We start from the raw sequence: 24,057 nt of genomic DNA, 5'->3' as shown, positions 1-24,057 counted from the left end.
ACAAAAGAGTTTTGTTTTTGTGGATTTTTAAAATTGTTGTTACAGGTATTCCATTCAAATTGCTAGACCAATAACTTTGCCAGGGTATTTGCAGACAAAATTCAAAGAGTTACTAACGAAACATGTCGACACCACTGTGAACTGGTCACTGATGAGTACTCCTTTTATACATTTATTTTCTAACTGAGGTTCAGAGCCCAAAGTATGAGAGCATATCAGAAAGTCTTTGCCCCTGTTTGTTATTAGCTAGTATAAGGTACATACAGACAATGACATACACATCCTATTCTTTGTACTTTACACTATTTTTCCACACAGTCCCCACACCAGTGATGTTGTAAGCACTTTGTGGAATTGGAGATATTGTTGGCAGTTGGTAAGTTTGATGTGGACAGAGGTACTGATGTTGCCATGAGGTGATAGACATAAAGGAAGGTAGCTTTTGGGCTGAGAACCAGGTGAAGAAATAGGGCAGAAGGCGTTTCAGGTTGTGGAAGAATGTGGAGGGAGTCTTATCTTGTCACCAATCTATTTGAGCCACGTGAGAGGGTTTCGGGGACCTGAATGGTTAGAAAGGATTCCTCTGGATGTCCCATGAATTGGTCAGCATAGGACAGTGACTTCGGTGCCCATTACTGTATCATGGTTTTGCTTGTAGGTGATGCCTTCAGATGTAAGGCAGTTATGACTGAGGATATAGTTGATCATGATTACCAGGAATGATGTTTTAGGTTTATAGTCAGTTGTGTGTTGGAATGACAGTGTTCAATAATGTCCTGTAACATTGACCTTGAGTGTGTGGGTTGTGTGAATGAGAGTTCTACTGCAGGAGAATGATTTTTTCAGAAAGCTGTAATATTAGAAGAGTCTGTGTCATTGTACTGGTCTAAATACTCAGTGCCTCTCATTTTGTCCTTTTTGTATTATTGTTCCATGATAACTTTCCATTGCTTCAAACATCATCATTATTATTATTATTATTATTAGGTGTGGTTGGACACTGTCAGATCATGTAACAGTATTGTTTCAAACTTCAGTTTCCAAGCAGCTCTAATTTTTTCCCCCTGGGCATTCTTTTATGCCTTCAATTCGTTGTCACTGGTGTGGTGGTGACTTCATTCTCTGGCAGTACTTCCACATATACTAATTTTTGTCTGTATAAGCTTCTGTTGAAAGTGAAATGATAATTAAATGGCCACCCTAGCTGCAAGCAGGCGTTGATATACTTCATTGGGGACATGTTGAAAATGTGTGTCCCAACCGGGACTCGAACCCGGGACCTTCTGCTTACATGGCAGATGCTCTATCCATCTGAGCCACCGCGGGCACTCATAACTGGATATAGTCTGCTGGACTTACTGAGCCTTTTCTAAATCCTTTTCGACCTGCCTGATCCAGAGTATGGTTTTGACATGTTTTACATGTGTTGCAACCGTGTGTGTGTGTGGGTGGGTGGATATGCTCAAATAATCTTCCCTTTCATATATCTGCCACAATATTTAATAGTTTTTTTCCCAGGATTGTAGTCTGTATCCATCTTTTTTGTGCTGAGTACATTTCTTAGAGTTTAGAGTTCTGCTTCTTCCAGATAACCTTTTCTGTGGAGTGTGTTATGCCAATGTACTAGACTTTAGGCTCGATAACTGTTAAAATTCCTGATTTTTTTTTTTTTGTGTATGGACATATTGTCTTAGTAGTTGTTGTTGTTGTTGTTGTTGTTGTTGCAGATTTCACTGTAAGATCTTCAGTTTGTGAATACAAATTTTGTGTCACTTTCTGTTGCCAGTAGGTTCAAGGATTTTGCTCAAGTGCTCGAAGTATGAACATCTTTTATTTGACCAATTTGGTGATCAGTTTTTGAGTAGGATATGTCAGCCGATGCAGTTTTTTTAAGGATGTTTGAATGCCAATTCTTTCAGCGCATTTCTCGAGTTTATCTAATTGCTGTTGCCATATGTCTTTCCAGTAGTTTTGGCTAGTTGCGTTTTCCCACCATTGGATGACTTTGTCCAAAACCAGATTCAGTAGGATAGGAGAGAGATCATCCCTCTACCAAACACCAGTTTTCATCTGAAATGGTTCTGATACCCATGAACTTTACTGTGGAGGTCGTATTGCTGTGAGTTTGTTGACGATACTTAAGTTTTCACGTTGATTCCTTGTTCTTGGAGCACTTTGTTTTCTAATGTTTTTTAAATTGAATATTTGCTCTATACAGTTTTGCCCAGTGCAGAAATCAACTTGTTATTCGCCAGTTTTGTGATAATTGCTCTTGAATTCTTAGGAGCAGAAGTGCTGACAGAATTTTGTATTTGAATTGCAGAAGGAAGATTCCCTGAAACTTATGAAAATCTATTTTGTCGCCCTTCTTGTGTAGTGCAGGAGTTTCACGATATGAGCAAGCTCTTGAGGGAATTTTGTCCAAGGTCTTTCATCAGTTCTGCAGTGATAGCAACTTCTCCCAGAGCTAGTTGAGTATTGCAGAGAATCTTCTGTTACACTTGAGTAATCATGTAATACTTCTGCTATCCATGTGGGTATGGTTTGGATACTCATCTAATAGCTCTCCTGTGTGTGCTGGTATAGTTAATTCATACAAGATAGCATGCTCAGGTGAGAAGTTGTCAGTTAAATTGGTTAGCAGTCGAGTCTTGCAAGCCGTGCCTCTGAGTGCGGAAATGGCGGCTTCAGAGATCACACTGTAGGACCCGCTGGTGAGCTTAAAGCAACTATACATAGCTAATTTCTGATCTCCACCAAATGCTTATTAGTGGGCTTCCATATGGGATGTGTCCAGCTTCACCTTCCCACTCCTCCTAAAGTGGTGTTCCATCACTAACCCAATCTACAGTTGAGCAGGTGTAGTTGATCACTGACAATTGCACTGGGTTGGACACAGCAGCTTTGTGGACCAACTTCAACCAGTAATGTAGTACAGTTTCGTATGTCTGTAGGGCCATGGCTCCCTGACTGCTCCCACCGCAGCTCCCGCCATCCCGTCTTCCCGGCAATGCATGTGGCATCCTTGTCCTGCTGCTCTCTAGTCTCTGTGCATTCCTCGAGATAGTGCTCTTCTCTCCCTCCACCTATACCCTCCTATCCCAACCCCACCCCACTCCGGATTGCTGCTTTTGTTAAATGAGAGACTCATGTTCCTGCTGCAGTTGTCAGAGCTAGTAGTAATTTGAGCAAGAGCGCTCTCTCTCTCTCTCTCTCTCTCTCTCTCTCTCTCTCTCTCTCTCTCTCTCTCTCTCTCTCTGTGTGTGTGTGTGTGTGTGTGTGTGTGTGTGTGTGTGTGTGTGTGTGTGTGTGTGTGTGGGGGGGGGGTTCTGTTTCTTTCTTTTCTGAAGAAGACTTCAGTGGAAAGCTCTGTGTGTGTAACAGTCTGTATCGTGCATGTTGAGTAGCACTCTATCCTTTTTATAATGCTGGTCCCCTCTACAATGTTTATGTGCTGGGGACACTTTTTAGTGAAATGTCTGAATGTTGATGGAGGAATGACAGCCTATTCTTCATAAAAAGCCGAAACCAGAGAAGGTAATTACATCGGATGCTGGGGCCTGGAGTGAAGTCAAGTGTTCTAACTAATTCCATAGGTGTTCGGTTCAGGTTGGATGTCTGGGTAGGCGAGTACATTTCAGGAATGTTACGGGCTACAAACAGTTGCCTCACAGATGCTGCTGTGGCAGGATGAATTGTTATGCTGATGAAGTCACCGTCTTGGGACTGTTCCTATGTTCTACACAATGCTGTAAAATGTCTTTGTATTCTTCCACATTTAGTGTTTCCGTAAGTGCAGTGAGGAGACCATACTATCCACAAGAAACAGCTCCACAAAAAACAGTACCATACTGTAACATCACCTTCTCCATATTTCAGTGTTGGCATGGCGGATAACGTTCTCCAATCATTTGGCAGACTTGAATACTTCCATCAGATTGCCACAGTGTATAGTGACATTTACCACTCCAAATGAAGTTTTCAGTCATCTACTATCCAGTGGCATCACCCTTACACCATCTCAAGTGTAACTTTGTGTTGACTATTTCCCACTTACGAGGAGTTGCTCGACCATTGTACCCTATGGTTTTTAACTCCTCACTCACAATCATTGTTCTAGCTGGATTGCTGGTAGCAGTTTGGAACTAATTCCTTCCAGTGATTTAAGTGCATTTTCTACAACTGTTTTTCACAATGCTTGACTGTCAAAGTCCATCAGTACATGAAGTCCACCTGCTGTTGGTTTAGCTATGGTTGTTCCTCGTGTTGCGATACCAGCAGTTAACTTGGGCAGCTTTGGAAAGGTTTAAATGGCCATAATGGATTTGTTACTCCTCCAAAATCCAATGAGTAGGCCACATTTGATGTCACTGAGCTTTGCTGACCAAGCTTTTCTGTCGGTACTGTTTCCCTACTGACAGAACACTATTCCCCGCTTCCCAACATGCTGATGGGTCTGCCTATTGTGACTTCTGGTTGTCATTTCTGCATTATGTAGGGGCTCCTGATATTTTTAGTCATATAGTGTGTACATGGTACCAATCTTCAGACAGGAAATATATTTACCTTCAAACTAAAGAAGTTAAAAAAGATGTTAAGAAAATGTGAAATGTGGGCTAACAGTTTGGAGTCAGGTGAAACTTACAATCATTGCAGATGGACTTTGATGCTTGATGTAATAATGTTGAGCCATGTGGCAGCACACTTGGTCAATGAATTTGAATTGTGGTGAGTGTGAAAAGTGTGTCTCATAAATATTTGGTAGCATAATGAAATATAATTGCTTAGGATGGAATATATACATTTAAATTTTAGGCCTGCTGTTAAGGTTCTAACTTAACCAACACCTCAGTACAGTAAAACTCAGAATTAACCTCAAAAATACCGTAAAATCCCAAATTAATGAACCCACTTTTGAGGAAATACCACTTTTAACAAATATTGCCATTGGTGTTGCTCAACGTCCCATAGGAACAATGTTGTCCTACTCACTTTTGAGGGCTAAACATAAATGATACATTCTACAAATTAAAAATCCAGTTTTTATCCAATTCCTAAAACAGTCAAGTGAATTACCAGTTTCTTTTTGTTTCACACACAGATTTTGTGTCGTGCAAAGATTCTTTCGATCAACACTTATCTGGGTCAAATTCTATTTGTGGTGGTACTGGAAGAAGCATCGAACGAATCAGAAATAATTTCCACCCTGCCTAAATTGCCACCCTGGTCACATGATCTGACGTCACACTCACTGATTTACGAAGCATGAGACACAAAGCATTGTAATGTTGAATTTATTGGTTTTCTGTTACTGGAGTTGTGGTCCAGAATTGTAGTAAGCTTATTGGTTCCACAAAAACTGATGATTGTCCACAAGCTTTCAGATATGATAAAGTAAACTTGGCCCAATCTTCATTATGCTGCATTCTCAAAAATGGTGAAGCATTGTTGAATCCTGAAGCTTGTGATTCCTCTGGATGCAAATGAAGAACTTTTGCACGTCAACATTTAAAAGTGGAAAAGCATTCCTATAGGCAGAAGCATGATTCAAGGGAAGGTTCAGAAAATTCCCCACTGGATTGGTGTTGAAAATTTTGGTGTCTTTTACAATTACTTCCTGCTTAAACATCTTCTGTTAAGGGAGAAGATACCATAGTGGAAAAAGAAAAGAAAGAATGACTGTGCCATATGTTTAAATAAATAGTGATGGAGGTGAGATTTCCTCCACTGATAATGGGGAAATTTAAATATATCAGATGTTTTAGAACAGGGGTTCCCAACAAAATTTTCTCAAGGACCCCCTCATAGAGCATGATTGGTACCTTGTCATATCACAGTATCAAGTACCTAAAAAGCCAAATTAAGAGTTTTTTATACGTTTTCTATTTTTGGTACTTAGAAAAAACATTCACATATTTATTATTGAATATCTACATCTACATCTACATCTGTACTCCGCAAGCCACCTGACGGTGTGTGGCAGAGGGTACCTTGAGTACCTCTATCGGTTCTCCCTTCTATTCCAGTCTCGTATTGTTCGTGGAAAGAAGGATTGTCGGTATGCCTCTGTGTGGGCTCTGATTTTAGGAGGGAGCAATATACTGCTTGACCCTTCGGTGAAGGTATGTTCTCGAAACTTTGACAAAAGCCTGTACCGAGCTACTGAGCGTCTCTCCTGCAGAGTCTTCCACTGGAGTTTATCATCTCCGTAACGCTTTTGCGATTACTAAATGATCCTGTAACGAAGCGCGCTGCTCTCCGTTGGATCTTCTCTGTATCTTCTATCAACCCTATCTGGTACAGATCCCACACTGCTGAGCAGTATTCAAGCAGTGGGCGAACAAGTGTACTGTAACCTACTTCCTTTGTTTTCAGATTGCATTTCCTTAGGATTCTTCCAATGAATCTGTGTGGCATCTGCTTTACCGACGATCAACTTTATATGATCATTCCATTTTAAATCACTCCTAATGTGCACTCTCAGATAATATATGGTATTAACTGCTTCCAGTTGCTGACCTGCTATTTTGTAGCTAAATGATAAAGGATCTATCTTTCCGTGTATTCGCAGCACATTACACTTGCCTACATTGAGATTCAATTGCCATTCCCTGCACCATGCGTCAATTCGCTGCAGATCCTCCTGCATTTCAGTACAATTTTCCATTGTTACAACCTCTCGATACACCACAGCATCATCTGCAAAAAGCCTCAGTGAACTTCCGATGTCATCCACCAGGTCATTTATGTATATTGTGAATAGCAACAGTCCTATGACACTCCCCTGCGGCACACCTGAAATCACTCTTAACTGCGGAAGACTTCTCTCCATTCAGAATGACATGCTGCGTCCTGTTATCCAGGAACTCCTCAATCCAATCACACAATTGGTCTGATAGTCCATATGCTCTTACTTTGTTCATTAAACGACTGTCGGGAACTGTATCGAACGCCTTGAGGAAGTCAAGAAACACGGCATCTACCTGTGAACCCGTGTCTATGGCCCTCCGAGTCTCGTGGACGAATAGCGCGAGCTGGGTTTCACATGACAGTCTTTTTCGAAACCCATGCTGATTCCTACAGAGTAGATTTCTAGTCTCCAGAAAAGTCATTATACTCGAACACAATACGTGTTCCAAAATTCTACAACTGATCGACGTTAGAGATATAGGTCTATAGTTCTGCACATCTGTTCGACGTCCCTTCTTGAAAACGGGGATGACCTGTGCCCCCTTCCAATCCTTCGGAACGCTACGCTCTTCTAGAGACCTACGGTACACCGCTGCAAGAAGGGGGGCAAGTTCCTTCGCGTACTCTGTGTAAAATTGAACTGGTATCCCATCAGGTCCAGAGGCCTTTCCTCTTTTGAGAGATTTTAATTGTTTCTCTATCCCTCTGTCATCTATTTCGATATCTACCATTTTGTCATCTGTGCGACGATCTAGAGAAGGAACTACATTGCAATCTTCCTCTGTGAAACAACTTTGGAAAAAGACATTTAGTATTTTGGTTTTTAGTCTGTCAACCTCTGTTTCAGTACCATTTTGGTCACAGAGTGTCTGGACATTTTGTTTTGATCCACCTACGGCTTTGACATAAGACCAAAATTTCTTAGGATTTTCTGCCAAGTCAGTACATAGAACTTCACCTTCGAATTCATTGAACGCCTCTCGCATAGCCCTCCTCACACTACATTTCGCTTCGCGTAATTTTTGTTTGTCTGCAAGGCTTTGGCTATGTTTATGTTTGCTGTGAAGTTCCTTTGCTTCCGCAGCAGTTTTCTAACTCGGTTGTTGTACCACGGTGGCTCTTTTCCATCTCTTACGATCTTGCTTGGCACATACTCATCTAACGCATAATGTACGACTGTTTTGAACTTTGTCCACTGATCCTCAACACTATCTGTACTTCAGACAAAACTTTTGTGTTGAGCCAACAGGTACTCTGAAATCTGCTTTTTGTCACTTTTTCTAAACAAAAATCTACCTACCCTTTTTAATATTTCTATTTACGACTGAAATCGTCGATGCCGTAACCGCTTTATGATCGCTGATTCCATGTTCTGCGTTAACTTTTTCAAATAGTTCGGGTCTGTTTGTCACCAGAAGGTCTAATATGTTATCGCCACGAGTCGGTTCTCTGTTTAACTGCTCAAGGTAGTTTTCAGATAAAGCACTTAAAAAAAAATTTCACTGGATTCTTTGTCCCTGCCACCCGTTATGAACGTTTGAGTCTCCCAGTCTATATCCGCAAATTAAAATCTCCACCCAGAACTATAACATGGTGGGGAAATCTACTCGAAATATTTTCCAAATTATCCTTCAGGTGCTCATCCACAACAGCTGCTGAGCCAGGGGGCCTATAGAGACATCCAATTACCATGTCTGAGCCTGCTTTAACCGTGACCTTCACCCAAATCATTTCACATTTCGGATTGTTGAACACGTCCAGTATATTTACTTAACCCGTGTTGCAGAGGAATTCACTTCCGGTCTGTGTTATTCTTATGGAGTTCTTGTATTTTTATTTAAAATTAATTAAAATTAGTTTTGCTTGTTGTCATTGTTGAACACGTACAGTATATTTATTCCTTTCAAGGGAAAGGATACAAACAAATTAACAACACGGCCAAGAGCACCCTCATGGCTCCCACCTGTTCCAACATGTTTATGATCTGTATAGAAGAAACCTTCCTAGCCTCCCCAAACCCCTGTTCCTACTCAGATTCATTGAGACATTATGAACTGGATGCTGGGCCAGGACACTGTATCCTCATCCCTTCACAATCTCAACACCTTCTCTCCCATCCACTTCACTTGATCCTCCTCAGTCCAGTTTGCTATCTCCTAGAATGTTGACACCTCCTGGCATATGGACCACCTCCTATCTGATGGCTCCATCCACACCTTTGCCCACATTAAACCCACGTATCAGCAACAGTACCAGACCAAAAGAATTCTTCATACAGCCTGGTCACCTGGATGTGGTGTATCTGCAGTGATGGGAGCTCCCTTTCACAGTATGCTGGTGGTTTCACGAAGGCCTCACAGATGGCACAATCTCCCATCTCCCAGACAGCACCATCTCCCAGACCTAGTCTGCAGACAGATTTCCTATGCCATATCCCCAAATATGCCAAATCCTCCCCCACCCATAAGAACCAAATACAGAGGATTGCCCCCCTTTGTGCCCTCTGGGCTAGAACAACTGAACTATATCCTTCGTCAAGGCTTTGAGTATCACGATGCCCTGAAATTGACATCCTACCCAAGATCCTTTCCAACACTCCTAAAGTGCTGTTCCATCGCCCATCCAACCTTAACAACATCCTAGTCAATTGTAATGCCAATCACAATCCTAACTCATTGCCACGGGGAACATATCTCTGAGGAAGACCCAGAGAGCAAGACCTGTCCTGTCAGCATCCTCCTTAGCCCCAGCACCCTGTTGCATATCCTGTCATGCACTGCTGCTCACAGTCTGGCCTCAGTAGCCAGACTGTGGTTTTGTGTGTGTGTGTGTGTTTGTGTTTGTGTGTTTGTGTTTGTGTTTCTCTCTCCGGTGAAGAACGTGTTGGCTGAAAGTTCATTTTCGGAAAGTCTTTTTGTTGTGCGCATCTGTGATTCAGCATCTAGACTGTATGGTGAGTAACAACGTCCTTTTCATAATACTGTGACATTCCATCCTGGATTTTCCATTGTTGGAAATGCGATGTAGCTGTGGTACGTAGTAGCTGGCCAGAAAAAATTATTTTTGAACTTACTGACACTGCCATAGATAGCTTTTCTGAGTTAGAAAACTTGTTCATAACACTGCGAAAACATCAGCAATCTGATAGTAGCTGGAAAAGTTGATGGAAATGTTTTTCAAACTCATCCCCCTTTCATTCATTCACTTTCGAACAACACTGTCACCTTTATTAGTATGTTTGATATCTCGTAAAGGATTTAAACAAGAAATCTATATTTGTATCCGATATTTCTGGAACAGGAACATTCTTGTTCTTGTGATCTCTTACACTACAAGCTTCACATACACATTTACACCTGCACTTACTTCAGTTGGTGTTAACTTAGAATACAGTGCCCTTAGGAAATTGGATTGTGTGTAGGGGAACTGTGTCCTTCAAGAGTGATGATTGAGGGTTGCATGTGCAAACTTTCGTTGCCTGTGTAATTGTGTGGCTTAATGTAAATGCAAAGAATGCTACATACAATATAGTTACTTTTAGGTTGACAATGTTAGGAGACAAAGCACTGGCAGCACAAATTTTTCTGGTTTGTATCAACGTATGCTGATTGAGAACAAATGAGTCCAGGGCTAAAGAAAGTTATAACTATATAATGTTTCAAAACATTACTTAGAAGCCAATGTTTTGCATCATTTTATGTCACTTACAGTGTTTCCCTTCCATTGACATTTCTTAAAGTGTAATCAATGAGAAGTTTATAATTATAAAGGAAAAAAGGGACGTGAATTAATATTGTCAACATAGAAAAGTTGAAGGAACTAATAAAAAATGTTGTAAACAGGAAAACAATAATCCTTGGGCTGTAAAAGTTGTTATACTTTACCTACCCTTTGCCACTCCTCCTGACCCCCATCCATTTCCGTTTCCAGCTTTGTCTTGTAACTTCTTTCAAGCCTTTCTCACTACTGACACTAAGAGGTAGTTGTTGTCCCCTTTTGCCGGCTACCAATTATCTCCCACTTTCACCTTGCTCTGTACATCTTGTTACTACCCCTCCCCCAGGGGCCTTTACAACTCTGTGTGTGACAGACAAGCCTGGGGTCTTAAACAGTTGCAATACTATTTTGTTATGCCGAAATCTTACTCTCCAATTGTATCTTTTCTCAACTGTGTTGACAACATAGCTTGTCGGTCGGAAACATTTATGAATTTTCCCATTTTGTTTATGTATCCTCAACCACTTATTTCAGTTATCTAATGTTTGGTCTCTGGATTAGTTTGAGCAAAAAAAAGTGGAAGGAACATATAATACATGTAACAAAATGGTGGTAGTCTCATGATTATGCAGAAAATGGTGTTGATGCCGAAACTTACTGTCCTGCACATGGTGAGGAGTAGGCGCCTGTCCCTTTGGGGGCACCAGGACTTCGAATGATGGCCATCAAACCAAGTGACCAATGCTCTGTGTGGTGCCTGTGGGGAGAGCCCTCATTGAGAGTAGGCAGCATCTTCCTCCCTCCCTCCCGACCTGAATTCTTCATTTCAGATTATGACCCAAACAACATTGCCTTCTTAGTTACACCATGAAAGAGAGCAAAATCAAGCAGATTTGTGAAACCTACTGCACCCACTTCCTGAAAAAACCTTGGTGTATCTATTACTGTATCTCTCCATAATAGCCTGGACATGGTACAGGGGTTATTTTTCACCAGGATTTAATGCTGCAAGCCGGTGGGAAAGAAAACTTTTAAGTATGGGTCCACATTGTATGTTGTGTGTACTTGAGGCCTGCCAGCCAGCAAGCTTAACAGTGGACCATTGATACTAATTTTTGATGGATATTTGCTTCTCAACATGATGTAAAGCTATATGTCTCTTCGCTGATGACGTGGCACTTTAAATGCCCCTCTCTCCCCCTCTCTCCCCCTCTCTCCCCCTCTCTCCCCCTCTCTCCCCCTCTCTCCCCCCCTCTCTCCCCCTCTCTCCCCCTCTCTCCCCCTCTCTCCCCCTCTCTCCCCCTCTCTCCCCCTCTCTCCCCCTCTCTCCCCCTCTCTCCCCCTCTCTCCCCCTCTCTCCCCCTCTCTCCCCCTCTCTCCCCTCTCTCCCCCTCTCTCCCCCTCTCTCCCATTTCAGGCACCTGCTCAACCTCAACTGTCGTCTACTTTATATTATCTCCACTGATCTTTTGGCTCAACTAAAATGATTGCAATACATTGTAATTTCACTGGCTGATAACTACTTCAGGTTCTTGACCTGCCACACGATATGCTCCCAGGCCCTGAACCTCATTATCAGATGGTTCAGTTTTTAAATCTATTATCAGATGATTTAATTTCTGAAACTAACTCGGACTCCATTTACTCAAGGTCTTTATCGTATTTGGTTTGAAGGTGATTTTCTCTCACAATATAGTGTCATTGACCCAATCACAGGGAGTATTTACATTGCTTGATGTCATCACCCTTACTTACCCTTTATGACCAGAGCTTTCGAGGTTTCATACCAATTTTGCTTAGTGTCTGACGAGTGGTTACACTCACACTGTATGATGGCGACTTTAGCATTCAGTGTAGCTACTAATATGTACTCTTGGCCGAATGCCGGCTCCAAAGAGCCACTTGAAGGGCCTCAGCTTGGAACCTCTCCCATGGTTTACAGGTTTCACCCACAAAAATGAGTCTTGCTTGGTCATCGCACTGGTTCATCCTGATCTAGAACTCTTACTTGAGTACCAAGTGCTTGAATGTTTCTTTGCGCTCCGGATTTTTGGTACTTACTTTTGATATTGACTGACAGGGCTGTCCCATTTTTGGTAAATAGATTAACTGCGTGCTTACCCCACACCTCTTAGTATTCATATTGTGCTGCTCTACTTGGTATTTACTGTATCCTGGTCTCATCCTGAATGGAGCATGTTTGCCAGGTTTATGGCTAAACAGTACCATCAGCTTTGAAATCGTTGATGCCAGTATGTTATTGTGGACTAGGACTGGTCACTGACACTTTACAGTTTAATCCCATAGACAGTCTCCTTACTGCTTCAGTTCTGATAGTACCAGCTCTTGCTTAGTTATGCAAGTACCGCACAATTTCCTAGTCATATGATTTATGAAATATTTTATTCATACAATGAATGTTGACCTGTGACACTTGCCCTTGGCTGAGTTTCCCTTAGGATCCTCTGCTGGGACCTCCACCTATCATCTTTTGAGTTTGCTCCCTGTATATTCCTGTGTGCTCCTTTGCTAGTACCCAGACCACCAATTAGGACCGATCTATTAAAGTTTGTCACTCACATGACCTTTTGTGGTTGTGTTCCTCAGATCTTCCTAAGTATCAGGATGCTATAGTATTTACATGACTTGCTCTAAAACTGAGTGTAGGATGGGATATAATTTTACATCTCCCACCAGTCGCAGTATCATTTGTTGCTAGGAATGTGCTCTGTTTATGGTGGAGCTGATAGCTATTAACAGAGCCCTACATTTCATTAAACAGATGTCCTTTGACCATATTGTAATTTGTAGTGACTCGGTAAACTGTCCTCATGCTATTGATCAATGGTACTAGTCACTCCGCAGTATCTGCTATTCGTGGTCTACTCTCATACATTACCTCTGGGTTCAAAGTCATTAAGTGTGGCAGGGAGTGGATTGGCTAAATAAGCCATTACTTGCCCTACATTAACTTTGTCATAGGCATGGATTTGTGGATGCAGATGACCTTATCCACCTTGAGTTGGAACAGCTGATTGGCTACTGCCCCCTCTTCTGTGTGCTATCAGATAGATTACAGGTGTGTGTGTGTGTGTGTGTGTGTGTGTGTGTGTGTGTGTGTTTGGGGGGAGGGGTGTCAGATCTGCTCTCTGAGCTGTAAACTGGCCCAACCCCAAATACTTTTACCTCTCTCTTAATTATTTCTCTTCTCTGGCATCAATATTGCTTTCATAGTCTTGATTTTAGCACCCATGGTGGATACTATAAAAAATCTGGCTGACTTCACTAATTCCAGATGTCCTCTCTAGCAAGGGACTGATGACCTCACTGTTTAGTCCATTAACACCCCTTCCTTTCCCTGAACGAACAGTCTTCCCAGTTTCTGTCCCCACTTCCATTTTACAACCCTCCACTTTTACTCCCCAACTACTACTGCCACCAAATGGTTTGTTCTGAAGATCTAAGTTTTTTTATTTCTCTTGAGTTCCCAAAACTCACTCCCATTAATTTCTCTTGGGCTCACAATGGATTTGTGTAATTGCATTTTAACCTTTAAACTCATTTTTGAGCACCAAAGTACAGGATTTAATTTTTGGATAGCTTCACTTCCTTGCCTAATCTGTTGTTAGATATGTCACATCTTCCTTTATATGACAAGATACTGACCAGATACTTGAACCCTTTACGCATTTTAATTTGATGTACGCCAGTGTCCACATCCTAAGCCTGTAAGATATATTCTCTTCGTTGTTTGCTGCAATGACCTTATCTTCAGTGTAGAAGAATGTGTTCATAATGTTGGTTCCCTTCTTCAGTCCCCATGCTCATTCACTTTCTAAACAAGAGATCCAGTGCCTCCTGCTCATATATCTTAGTGTGGCAAGCAGAAAGCATAATTGTTTTCATTATTTACTGGTTCTGAAGGCCTTTCTAGATATTTCTTTCCCCACTTTAATGACACATTTTGCTGACTTAAAAGTCTGTGATACTTCTTACATACATTTTTGGCAAGTCACCTGATCACAGCACAACAAACAATACCTTTATTGGCTCTGTCGTATGGTTTCTCAAGGTCTGTGAAGACCAAATTATTGCCTATATCTCTTGACAATCTCTTGTCCATGATCTGTCTTAGGGTAAAGATATTACCTAATCATGACATTCCTTTTTGAAAGCTACTCTGTTATAATCTTCTTCCTTTTTTATTTTAAAACCCTCCCATGCAGCCTGCTGATTGAACTTGTGACACTTAGGCAACTAAAATTGCTGCACACTGTCTTGCTTCCTTTTTTATGTATGGGGCTTCGATATGTAAAGTTTCACTCTGCTGGAATCCCTGCCCCACATACCACATACATTTATTTAATAACTTGCTTAGGTGTTCAGGCATAATGCTTGGGCCACACTTTGCTTACTCCACTGATAAATTTCCAAGCCCTAGTGATGTCCCCCATTTTCATTTGTGTGGCTGTCTACTGTTCGTTCAGTGGTTACTTTCTATACTTCTTCACCATCATGGTTTCTACAATTTCTCCACTTTGTTTCCTTGTACTGTGTCCTTGTTAGCGGGCCTTTAAAATGCTTCTCCCATTCTATCAGACAAATAATTGGCAGCTATGCTCTTTCTTCTACTTCTTTCATCAGCCCTGCATCTACTTTCCATGCTGCTGCCACTTTTGACCTGTTCTCCACATTGGTTGGCTTCCTCGCATTTATCCTTGCGGATTTCATTTTTCCTTTTACACCTGTCCACTTTTAGTGCTTTGTTCATCTTGGCGTACAAGTTGTCTCGTGTCCTCAGTCATTACTATACATCAACCTTTTAGAGATTTAACCTTTCTTCAGTACTTTGAGTCCACCATTGTAGGAGCCATTTTCCTTTTTTCTGTCCCAATGCTTCGAATACTGTTTCATATATTGATTTTTTTTAAATTCCTTGCTACATGTGCTCTGCTGTTTCTTGTTCTAGGTGCTTGTTTGTTTGCTAATTGTAATTTACTAGGAAGTTATACAGACTTATTTCAGATTAACTGAGTTGTATGTCATACACTATCATCATGGGAATATTTGCCTGTTTAATTTGTCTTGGGCCCTGTATATGTAACTACTATCATTGCACCTAACAGGAAGTGGTCTGAACAACATTCTATACACATGTAGACTTATCGATGGCCAGCCTCTATTTTCCCATTAAAATATGTTCCTTATGGGCAATTATTTCCTCTAGCACCATTGTTAATATCATAAAACTGATCTTCAAATTTACAGTAAACCTCATTTGTAGGGATGTAAGCTCTGATAGTGATGATTTTGTGTCCGTATTTTATTTCCAGTGATTATCTTCTCATCAATTTCATCCCAGCATTGTATATCTGTTATATGCCTATTATGGACAGCTATGGAAATCCATCTCTTGCAGGGTGTCTACGACCCGGGACAACCAGGAAATCCTGGAAAAACCCTGGAATTTTTTCATCCGGGAAGAACCCGGGAATTTTCATTGTTTTAGCTTTCAGTTAAATTTTTGTAATTTTGACTGCAGAATTGATTCTCTAGCAAAGAATGTTATTGCATCCTGCTACTGGAGAATGATACTGCAGCAAGAAAATATAAACAAGAGGAAAAAAATAAGACTTTAGTGGCAAAGGAAATGTGCAATTTACAACAACAAAACACCGTGCACGCACAAGCGTCTGCAGATAGCAAAAATATGTCAAAGGCCGTAGGGTGCAGACTGTAATTCTTCGTAACAATAAACGGCTTGCTATGAGCATGACGTCACAACTGTTCACGTAAGGTTCGTTTGACCAATTGCCAGCGGTCTGTTGCGCATGCTCATTTGACTCGTGTATAAGCAGTACCTTCTCCCGCTACTTGAAGTTTGGCTGTTAGCTGTATCGGTAGTAGCAGCAAGCAGCCAGATGCAAACGAGAAAAATTTTTCTCCCGCGCCCTAGCTGCCAGATTCACGCTTGCACAGAGTTGTAGTGGGGAGGGGGTTCTCCACGTGACCCGTGTTTACGTTAAGTGATTTCGCTGCTTCTCTTCGTGTACAGCTCCCACATCAAATGAAAACTGATTTCTGTGGCCGGAAGTTATCAAGTGAAATAAAATACATTCACATAATTACGGAGGGCAAAAATATATTATTAATTTCAGTTTTCTGATTTTATTTTATTTCTAAGTTTGTAGCAGTCAAGCATTAATCGCCTTGCAGAACAGTGAAGTTAATTTTGCAAGTTTGCTAAAGAAATTTGGCTTTATTAATCTTTCCGCTGAGGCAGTCATTTTATTTGAAAAGAAGTTTTTCATTCTACAGTATTGCCTAGTTCCAAGCGAAGCTAATTTCAAGTGCACGTTATCATCTTCTGCCATATGTGGCATTATGCCATAATAAAGAACCAAAAATGAGATCGCAGAGTACTGGTACTCCAAGAAAATTTACGCCCCAAAAGCCACACTGACAAGCTTAATACACACGAAGATGCGGGCTTCCTACACCAATACAGTTGCACACGCACAATAATGCCTGTTTTTCTGGCACTCTCTGGCAACTGGTAAATCAAATCTATTTCTAACAGTCTCCGGATAATATTGCGAACGGTGGTTAGAAAAGCGTTACTTTCAAAGTAAATTTCTTTTTATGCAAGATGAATTATGTTATGTATGAGAAAGTGGTATGGATATCTAAATCACAGAGCATTCGAAACTGAACAGTTTGAGGACCAGCTACATACAAGAATTTAGAGCCGAGACATTTATGTCAGAATTTTAAATTTACTGGCACATTTGTGTGATGTATCTTCAACACACGCAAAAAAAAAAAAAAATCAGTATTACATGTGAAAACTTAGTTTCTGTTGTAGCATGTTAATCTTGGAGAAATTATATGTGAAAGCTTAGCTTTTCTTGTAGATATACGGTACTGTGTACATTAATGTAAACCGTTAACTTTTCCTCTTGCGTGTTCGCGCTATGTAACCAGTGATCTTGCTATTGGCTGACTATAACACGTGTGCTATGCTCTGAATAGCTGCTGTCATCGGCTGGCGAGATCTCGTGGCTTGAGATATGATCGCAACCTCAGTTTCAACGCTCTGGAAACTAACGCGCTGTGTTTGGTGCAGTTCGTATTTATACTTTCGTAATACGAAAATATGCAGCGTATATGTTGCTGCAAATCAAAGGTCTTTCCAAAACTTCTCTCCTTTTTTTTAAAATTAAAAGTCTCTCCAAAACTTCTCTGCCCGTCTTTTTTTTTTTTTTTTTTCCGGGAAGTTCTGCGCGATTGTATAAAACGTTCACCATTCAAAGGATTGATAAGTTTTACAGTTCCAAGGGAAAATCTACAGAAAACCTACTGTCACTTAGCACACAAAAAGTGTATTTTCGCCTGGGAAAAAGCATATTTTTTAAACGGGATATCTGGGAATAATCTGGGAATTTTTTTTCCTTGTCCCCGTACACATCCTGTCTTGGTCCTTTCCTCATTTTTATGTCAGTGTAAAAAGGAGTGTAATCTGCTACAAGCAATCGACTGAGTGTCCTGCTTACTGGGCAAATGTGGTAACAACCACACCACTGTAGCACTGTGGGTACGTGCCATCCCTAACTTCAGTTCACATCTTCAGCCCATTTTTCCCAGTAAATTGTCAGTATTGTTTAGGCTCTCCAGCACCCCAGCTTTGTACATAATGGGCAAATCGTGCCTGTACCTCAGGCGTAGGTGATCCATTTATCTGAAGGAATTAAATTTTCCTGGAGACTCAACTTTATCTTTGAGGGTAGAAGCTGAAGCAATGAATTAAAATTTAGTGAAGATAATGTTGACTCCTATGCCTTCAATGGAAAATGTAATTCTGTCGGATCAATAGATCATCTATACCTAAGGTACAGACACGATTTCCCTATTGCGTACAAAGCTGGGATGCTATTCCAATGTCGGAGAGCCTCGTCAATACTGATGATTTAAGTGGTGAAAAAGGGCCGAAGATGTGAGTCGTAAGCTTGTTTTAGGGAGGGCATTAGACTAAGGTGATCCTTGGAACTGTGGCAGCTACATTGTTACAGTGATGTAGTGATTACCACAACTGCCTAGAGCAGGCTGGGTCCATGTCCCAGCCAGGGCACAAATTTTAATTCATTGCTTCAGCTTCTGTTGTTGAAGATAAGGTTGACAGGCAGGTTTTCAGGAAAATGTAATTCCATCAGATCGGTGATCTGTCACGTTTTTATTTCCCTTCCACCTTGACCTTCATTTTATTGAGGACACACGTGTCTTCAGCCTCCCTCATTTCTGGAATACTTCTTTCCTTTGTGCTCAAAACCTGGCCTATTCCACATTGTTATAAACAGTAGTTTCCTCTAGCTATGGTACAGTCCTGTTATTTTTTTTATTTTTTTTAGGCTTTTGACAGATTTTAAATGGGGAAAACATTTTTTACAAGTGCTGGGATTTGGTCCAACGAGTCAATTCTCACTCTGGAGGACTGGGCAGTATTTTGGGTTGCTATTCAGGGTGTATACTACCCGGGACAACTGAGAGATCCGGGAAAAACCCGGGAATTTTTTCATCCGGGAGAAAACGGGAAAACCCCAGGATATTTGTAGAATTCCGGGAATTTTTCATTGTTTGAGTTTTTAGTTAAATTTTTGTAATTTTGACTAGTAAGAACCGATCTCTAACAAAGGATATTACTGTATCCCGCTACTGCAGAATAATTCTTCAACAATAAAACATAAAAGAGAGAGAAAACGAAAATAACTTAAATTGCAAAGGAAATGCGCCATATATGACGACGACACAGTGCTCATGCAAGCGTCTGCCAATTGAAAATGTGTCAAAGGCTTTAGGAAGACTATGCAGTGCTTCATAACAACAAATTGCCTCCAATGAGTGTGAAGTCGTAACAGTTTACATTCGATTTGTTTTAGCAGTTATGCGCTGGCTCATGCGCATGCGCAGTTGAGTCACGTTTGAGCAGTAGATTCTCCCGCTTCTGGCTACAGGAATGTGGCTGTTGACTGTGCAAGTAGTCGCAGCAAGCAGCTAGATGCTACCGGAAAAAGGGGTCGCCAAATTCATATTCTTGAGGAAAGAAAACTTGTTTCACAAAGCACCTAGCATCCAGCGCACGTTTGTCTATCGATTATTCATATGATTTTGAAACACTTTCCCGTTGGTTTTTGAACATTTTTGAACACATTTTAAGTTGATTTCTGAATGAATCATAAGTTGGCTTGAATGCATGCATAGTGTACGTGATGTCTCTATCAGGAGAATCCTCATCGCATTTAGAAATAAACTTTCCGCAGACAAAAGGGGGCGGGGCAATACGAGCTGAGGGAGTAAATGGATGAATGCCAATTGCTCTCTGATTATGTGGTTGATTGGGTTTGCGAATGATCAGCATTGTTATAATTACTAGAGAAATCCATAGATTCAGACTACCAGAATGGAAATAAACGACTTACAGGAATAACAGGTGAGAAAGATTACGTATTATCCTCTCCGTGTATCCAAGAAAATGAAATTTTGACAGAAAATTTTTGGCCAGATCGCTACACTAGTAAGGACCAGTTGTACAGTCCCCGACTAGCATACGCGCAAGTTCTATTCTGGAAGTAACGTGGAAAACATGTTGTTCGAACACGTAATAACGTCCAACTGGAAAATAATCGCGGGTTAACTAAACCCTTGATTCTGACAGGGTTAGTGAAGTTAATCGGCGAACAAATTTTGACAATGGCAACAATAGCTGCAGAATTGGTGATGACAAGATTGTTAGAACGAGGAAGGAGAAGAAACAGGGACATGACACAAATTATGGAAGAATAAGACGATTCCATATTTATATAAAAATTTCGTAATATTACTTTTCGATGTCATGCTTGAGAAGCTGGTGCGTATGAATGAAGTGTGAAATTATTTCTTAAGATAAAGCTTTTTGCTTGTGGTAGGCCTAATAGGCATTTGATATTGGTACTTTGTGGATTATATTCTGTAGTGTTATAAAAATGGCCATTTGTGCCAAAACAGTTTTGTTTATTTGGTGTGTTACAAAATTGCTGCCATATTAGAAGGGCCTATTTTGTGTTATGTAGCAGACAGTGACAAAATAGACGTAATCAGATCGAGAAACCACACCAGTCTTGGGTATTATTTGTATTGACGGCGTTTTCAGTATTAGATAACATTTCGATTTTTCATGTAGCAAAACGTTTGACGAACTTTGAGATAATAGATTATGTCACAGAAAGGAAAGCATGCCATGTAAAGCTGTAGCAAGATTAAAACACTCCGTCTTCAGGGCACAAGTGGCCCATCGGGACCATCCGACCGCCGTGTCATCCTCAGTTGAGGATGCGGATAGGAGGGGCATGTGATCAGCACACCGCTCTCCCGGTCATTATGACGGTTTTCTTTGACCGGAGCCGATACTATTCGGTCGAGTAGGTCCTCAGTTGGCATCACGAGGCTGAGTGCACCCCGAAAAATGACAACAGCGCATGGCGGCTGATGGTCACCCATCCAAGTGCCGGCCACGCCCGACAGCGCTTAACTTCAGTGACCTCACGGGAACTGGTGTATCTACTGCGGCAAGGTCATTGCCTGTAGCAAGATTAGAGACAAAAACCCTAGGAGCTAAGGTTTGAAGAAATTTGTAATTTGTTGCTTATCTCTTGTCAGTATTGGTTTTATTACAAATAATCCCATCCGCTATTAATCGCGATATTTTTTTTAAGAGGGGCAGGCTGTCAAACCGGCCGACTGGGAACAGGAGAGGCACCACAAGACATGTCAATTTCCACTCGCCTGAATATAGTTTGGACATGCGGTAGAAAATGCTTTATGAAGAGGCATGGCACTGCACTTTTGCGTACTTAAGACCAAATATGTCTTACATTTCCTCGAATACATATGCTTTATGTTTTAGACTTTTCAGAAAGATGTGCGCTACAAGATGAACGTATTTTGAAAATTCGATTTTTTAGTATTGACCCGGTTCGCAAATGTCGTAGATCCGGGGCTGATGCGCAGAGCAGTCTGAGTTATAGTGGGTAGTCTCCACATGCCCCGTGTTTACATTTAGTGATTTTGCTGTTTCCCCTTCGTTTACTCTCACGTCAAATGAAAACAAAACGGATATATGTCCGGGAGATATCAAGTGGATTAAAACACATTCACCTAATTACGAAAGGCTAAAATATGTCATTAGTTACAGATTTTATTTTATTTCCACCTTTCTGGCAGTCAAGCATTAATCGCCTTACTCTGTTTGTCTGTTTGCTAAAGAAATTTGACTTTTGTTAATCTTTTCCGCAGAGGCAATCAATGTATTTGAAACGAAATGTTTATTTCCACAGTACTGGCTAATTTCAACTGTTCGATGCATTTGAAGTGCATGTTTTCATTTTCTAGCACAGATGGCATTATGTCATAATAAAGAACCAAACATGATATAATACAGTACTGGTGCTCCAAGAAAATTTACAACCCGAAAACCACACTGGAAAGCTTAATATCAGGTCGAGATCTACATCATTGGGAATCCGGACATACGAATGTGCACTTAAAGTATGCACTTTAAATGTGCACATTTTAATATTGTTCATGAAATTCCGATGCTCTTGCAGTATCCTCTGATGTCTTGTTTCTTTTATGACATAATATATGATCTTTCAATATTTTACACGTACGTACATACGGTCTTCCTATGTCGTGATAGCTACCCAAGCTCGGTGTCGCCTGTTATCTGCGCTTTCTGGCAACTGCTGAAACGAACCTATTTCTAACTGGTCGCGGGAAAATATTGTGAATTGTGGTTTTGAAAACGTTCCTTTCAAAGTAAATATTCTTTTACGTAAGTTGAACTATGTGCAAGAATGTTCCATGAATTTATTAAATCACAGAGCGTTTGAGTCTCATTTAAAAATTAACTCTTTGATGACGCGCCATTTAGAAGAATTTCAAACCCTGAAGGTCAGAAATTTATGTCATTATTAAAAATTTTATTGGCACATTTGTGTGATCTATCTTTTTAAGTGTAACACGCGCAAAAAAGATCAACAGTATATGTGAAAGCTTAGCTTCTCTTGCAGCTTGAGAACAATATTATATGTGAAAACTTCACTTTTCTTGTAGCAACACTACGTATATTAATTTAAACTATTAACTTTCCCTGTTTTTGTGTTCGTGCTACTTAACAGTGATGTTGCTGTTGGCTGACTACATCACGTGTCCTATGCTCTGAATATCTGCTGTCATCGGCTGGCGAGATCACGTGACATGAGCTACGAACGGCCTACAAAAGCGCATCGAAATCTCGATTTCAATGATTCGGGAAGTAACATGCAGTGTTTGGTGGAATTCCAGTGTATACTTCGTAATACGAAAATAAGTAGCGTACATGTTGCTGCACATCAAAGATGTTTCCAAAACGTGTCTTTCTCCCTGAGTTTCGTTTTTTAAAATGCCTGGATATTGTACGCCCACGTATAAAACCGTAACCATTCAATGGATTGATAAGGGAAAATATACTGTCACCCGGGAGAAAACGTATTTTTAACCGGGAAAAATCCGGGAATTTTTTTCCTTGTCCACGTATACACCCTGCTATTCCTGAGGCAGACAACCTTCCTAGGGCTTCCATCTTTACCTGACTGAAAAACAAGGGAGGGAGAGATCAGGACCGTATGAAGGAAAGACACTCTTTGTCTGGTCTTATGCAGAGGCCTGGCAAGCTTGGTAGTCCCAACCAACAGCTACACTTCTGCCGGTATAGCCCTTAACTTCAATGAAACACACACACTTTTTTGTCCAAACAGACAGTACTGTGGTTAGATACTGTCTTCTGAAAAGGATTTTAATTTGAAACTGTTCCTAATCCAATCATTCTAATTTAAATCTCCACAGTTTTACGAAGTTGCTGCCTCGCTTGGAGTGGTTTTCTTTCGTGGCATTATTGGATTCATATTAGAACTCACAAGATAGTGCCCTTCCCTGTCTCACATTGATTAAATGCAGGCTTAAGTGCTATTGTCACTAGTTAAAACGAACCACTGGGTAAATAAAGTCATCAGTGGTATCATTACAAGAACCTTTTTTGGTTACATGCTTATCGTGAATTTTCAATTTTACAGATCGGAAGATGAAACAGAGAAGCGAACGCCACGTTCAAAGAGGGCTAAAGCGCATAGAAAGAGCTTAAAGGAAGATTCATCGGATGGCGAAGACAACATGGATGAAGATAAAAAGGATCTTTCGAAATCAGAAGATAAAGCAACAGACAAAGAAGATGAAAGTGATAAGGAAGATGAGGAAGACGAACCTGATGAAGAAGCTAGCAGTGATGATTCAGAGGTAATTAAACAATTTAATTAAATTTTGGGCAGATGTTATATTCACAAGTAGTGGTCTTTTATGGTGTTGGGTAAAGGACCGAAAATAATGACCAATTATGTAGAATTATATTAATCTGCAGTGGTGCCATAAATTAGAGTGTAACTGATCAGTGTTTTATCTCTACGTGAGATAGAATGAAGCATGATTATCATGAATTCTCAATTTTGTTCTATGTGAAAAAGTATACCTGCCTCATAGAAAACAAAGAACTTCTGGGAGATTTGTTGACTCGAATGGTTAGGTCTT

General features: G+C 40.7%; 1 protein-coding gene and 1 non-coding gene across 2 annotated transcripts in view; one reads left to right on the top strand and one right to left on the bottom strand.

Moving 5' to 3' along the window:
- The window catches only part of LOC124802486 (protein DEK-like), a 37,877-nt gene that overhangs the window by 6,531 nt on the left and 7,289 nt on the right, over window positions 1-24,057 (top strand). The window contains exon 6 of the mRNA XM_047263297.1: window positions 23,550-23,769. Within this exon, the coding sequence (XP_047119253.1) occupies window positions 23,550-23,769 (220 nt within the window). The remainder of the gene's footprint in view (window positions 1-23,549; window positions 23,770-24,057) is intronic.
- On the bottom strand, window positions 1,253-1,327 carry Trnat-ugu. Its single transcript has one exon. It is a non-coding gene; the product is annotated as a tRNA-Thr (tRNA).

Source organism: Schistocerca piceifrons, chromosome 6, assembly GCF_021461385.2.
Source record: "Schistocerca piceifrons isolate TAMUIC-IGC-003096 chromosome 6, iqSchPice1.1, whole genome shotgun sequence".
Taxonomy (NCBI): domain Eukaryota; kingdom Metazoa; phylum Arthropoda; class Insecta; order Orthoptera; family Acrididae; genus Schistocerca; species Schistocerca piceifrons.
The sequence above is the reverse complement of the archived record's forward strand: the minus strand, read 5'-3'. Positions and strand labels throughout refer to the sequence as shown.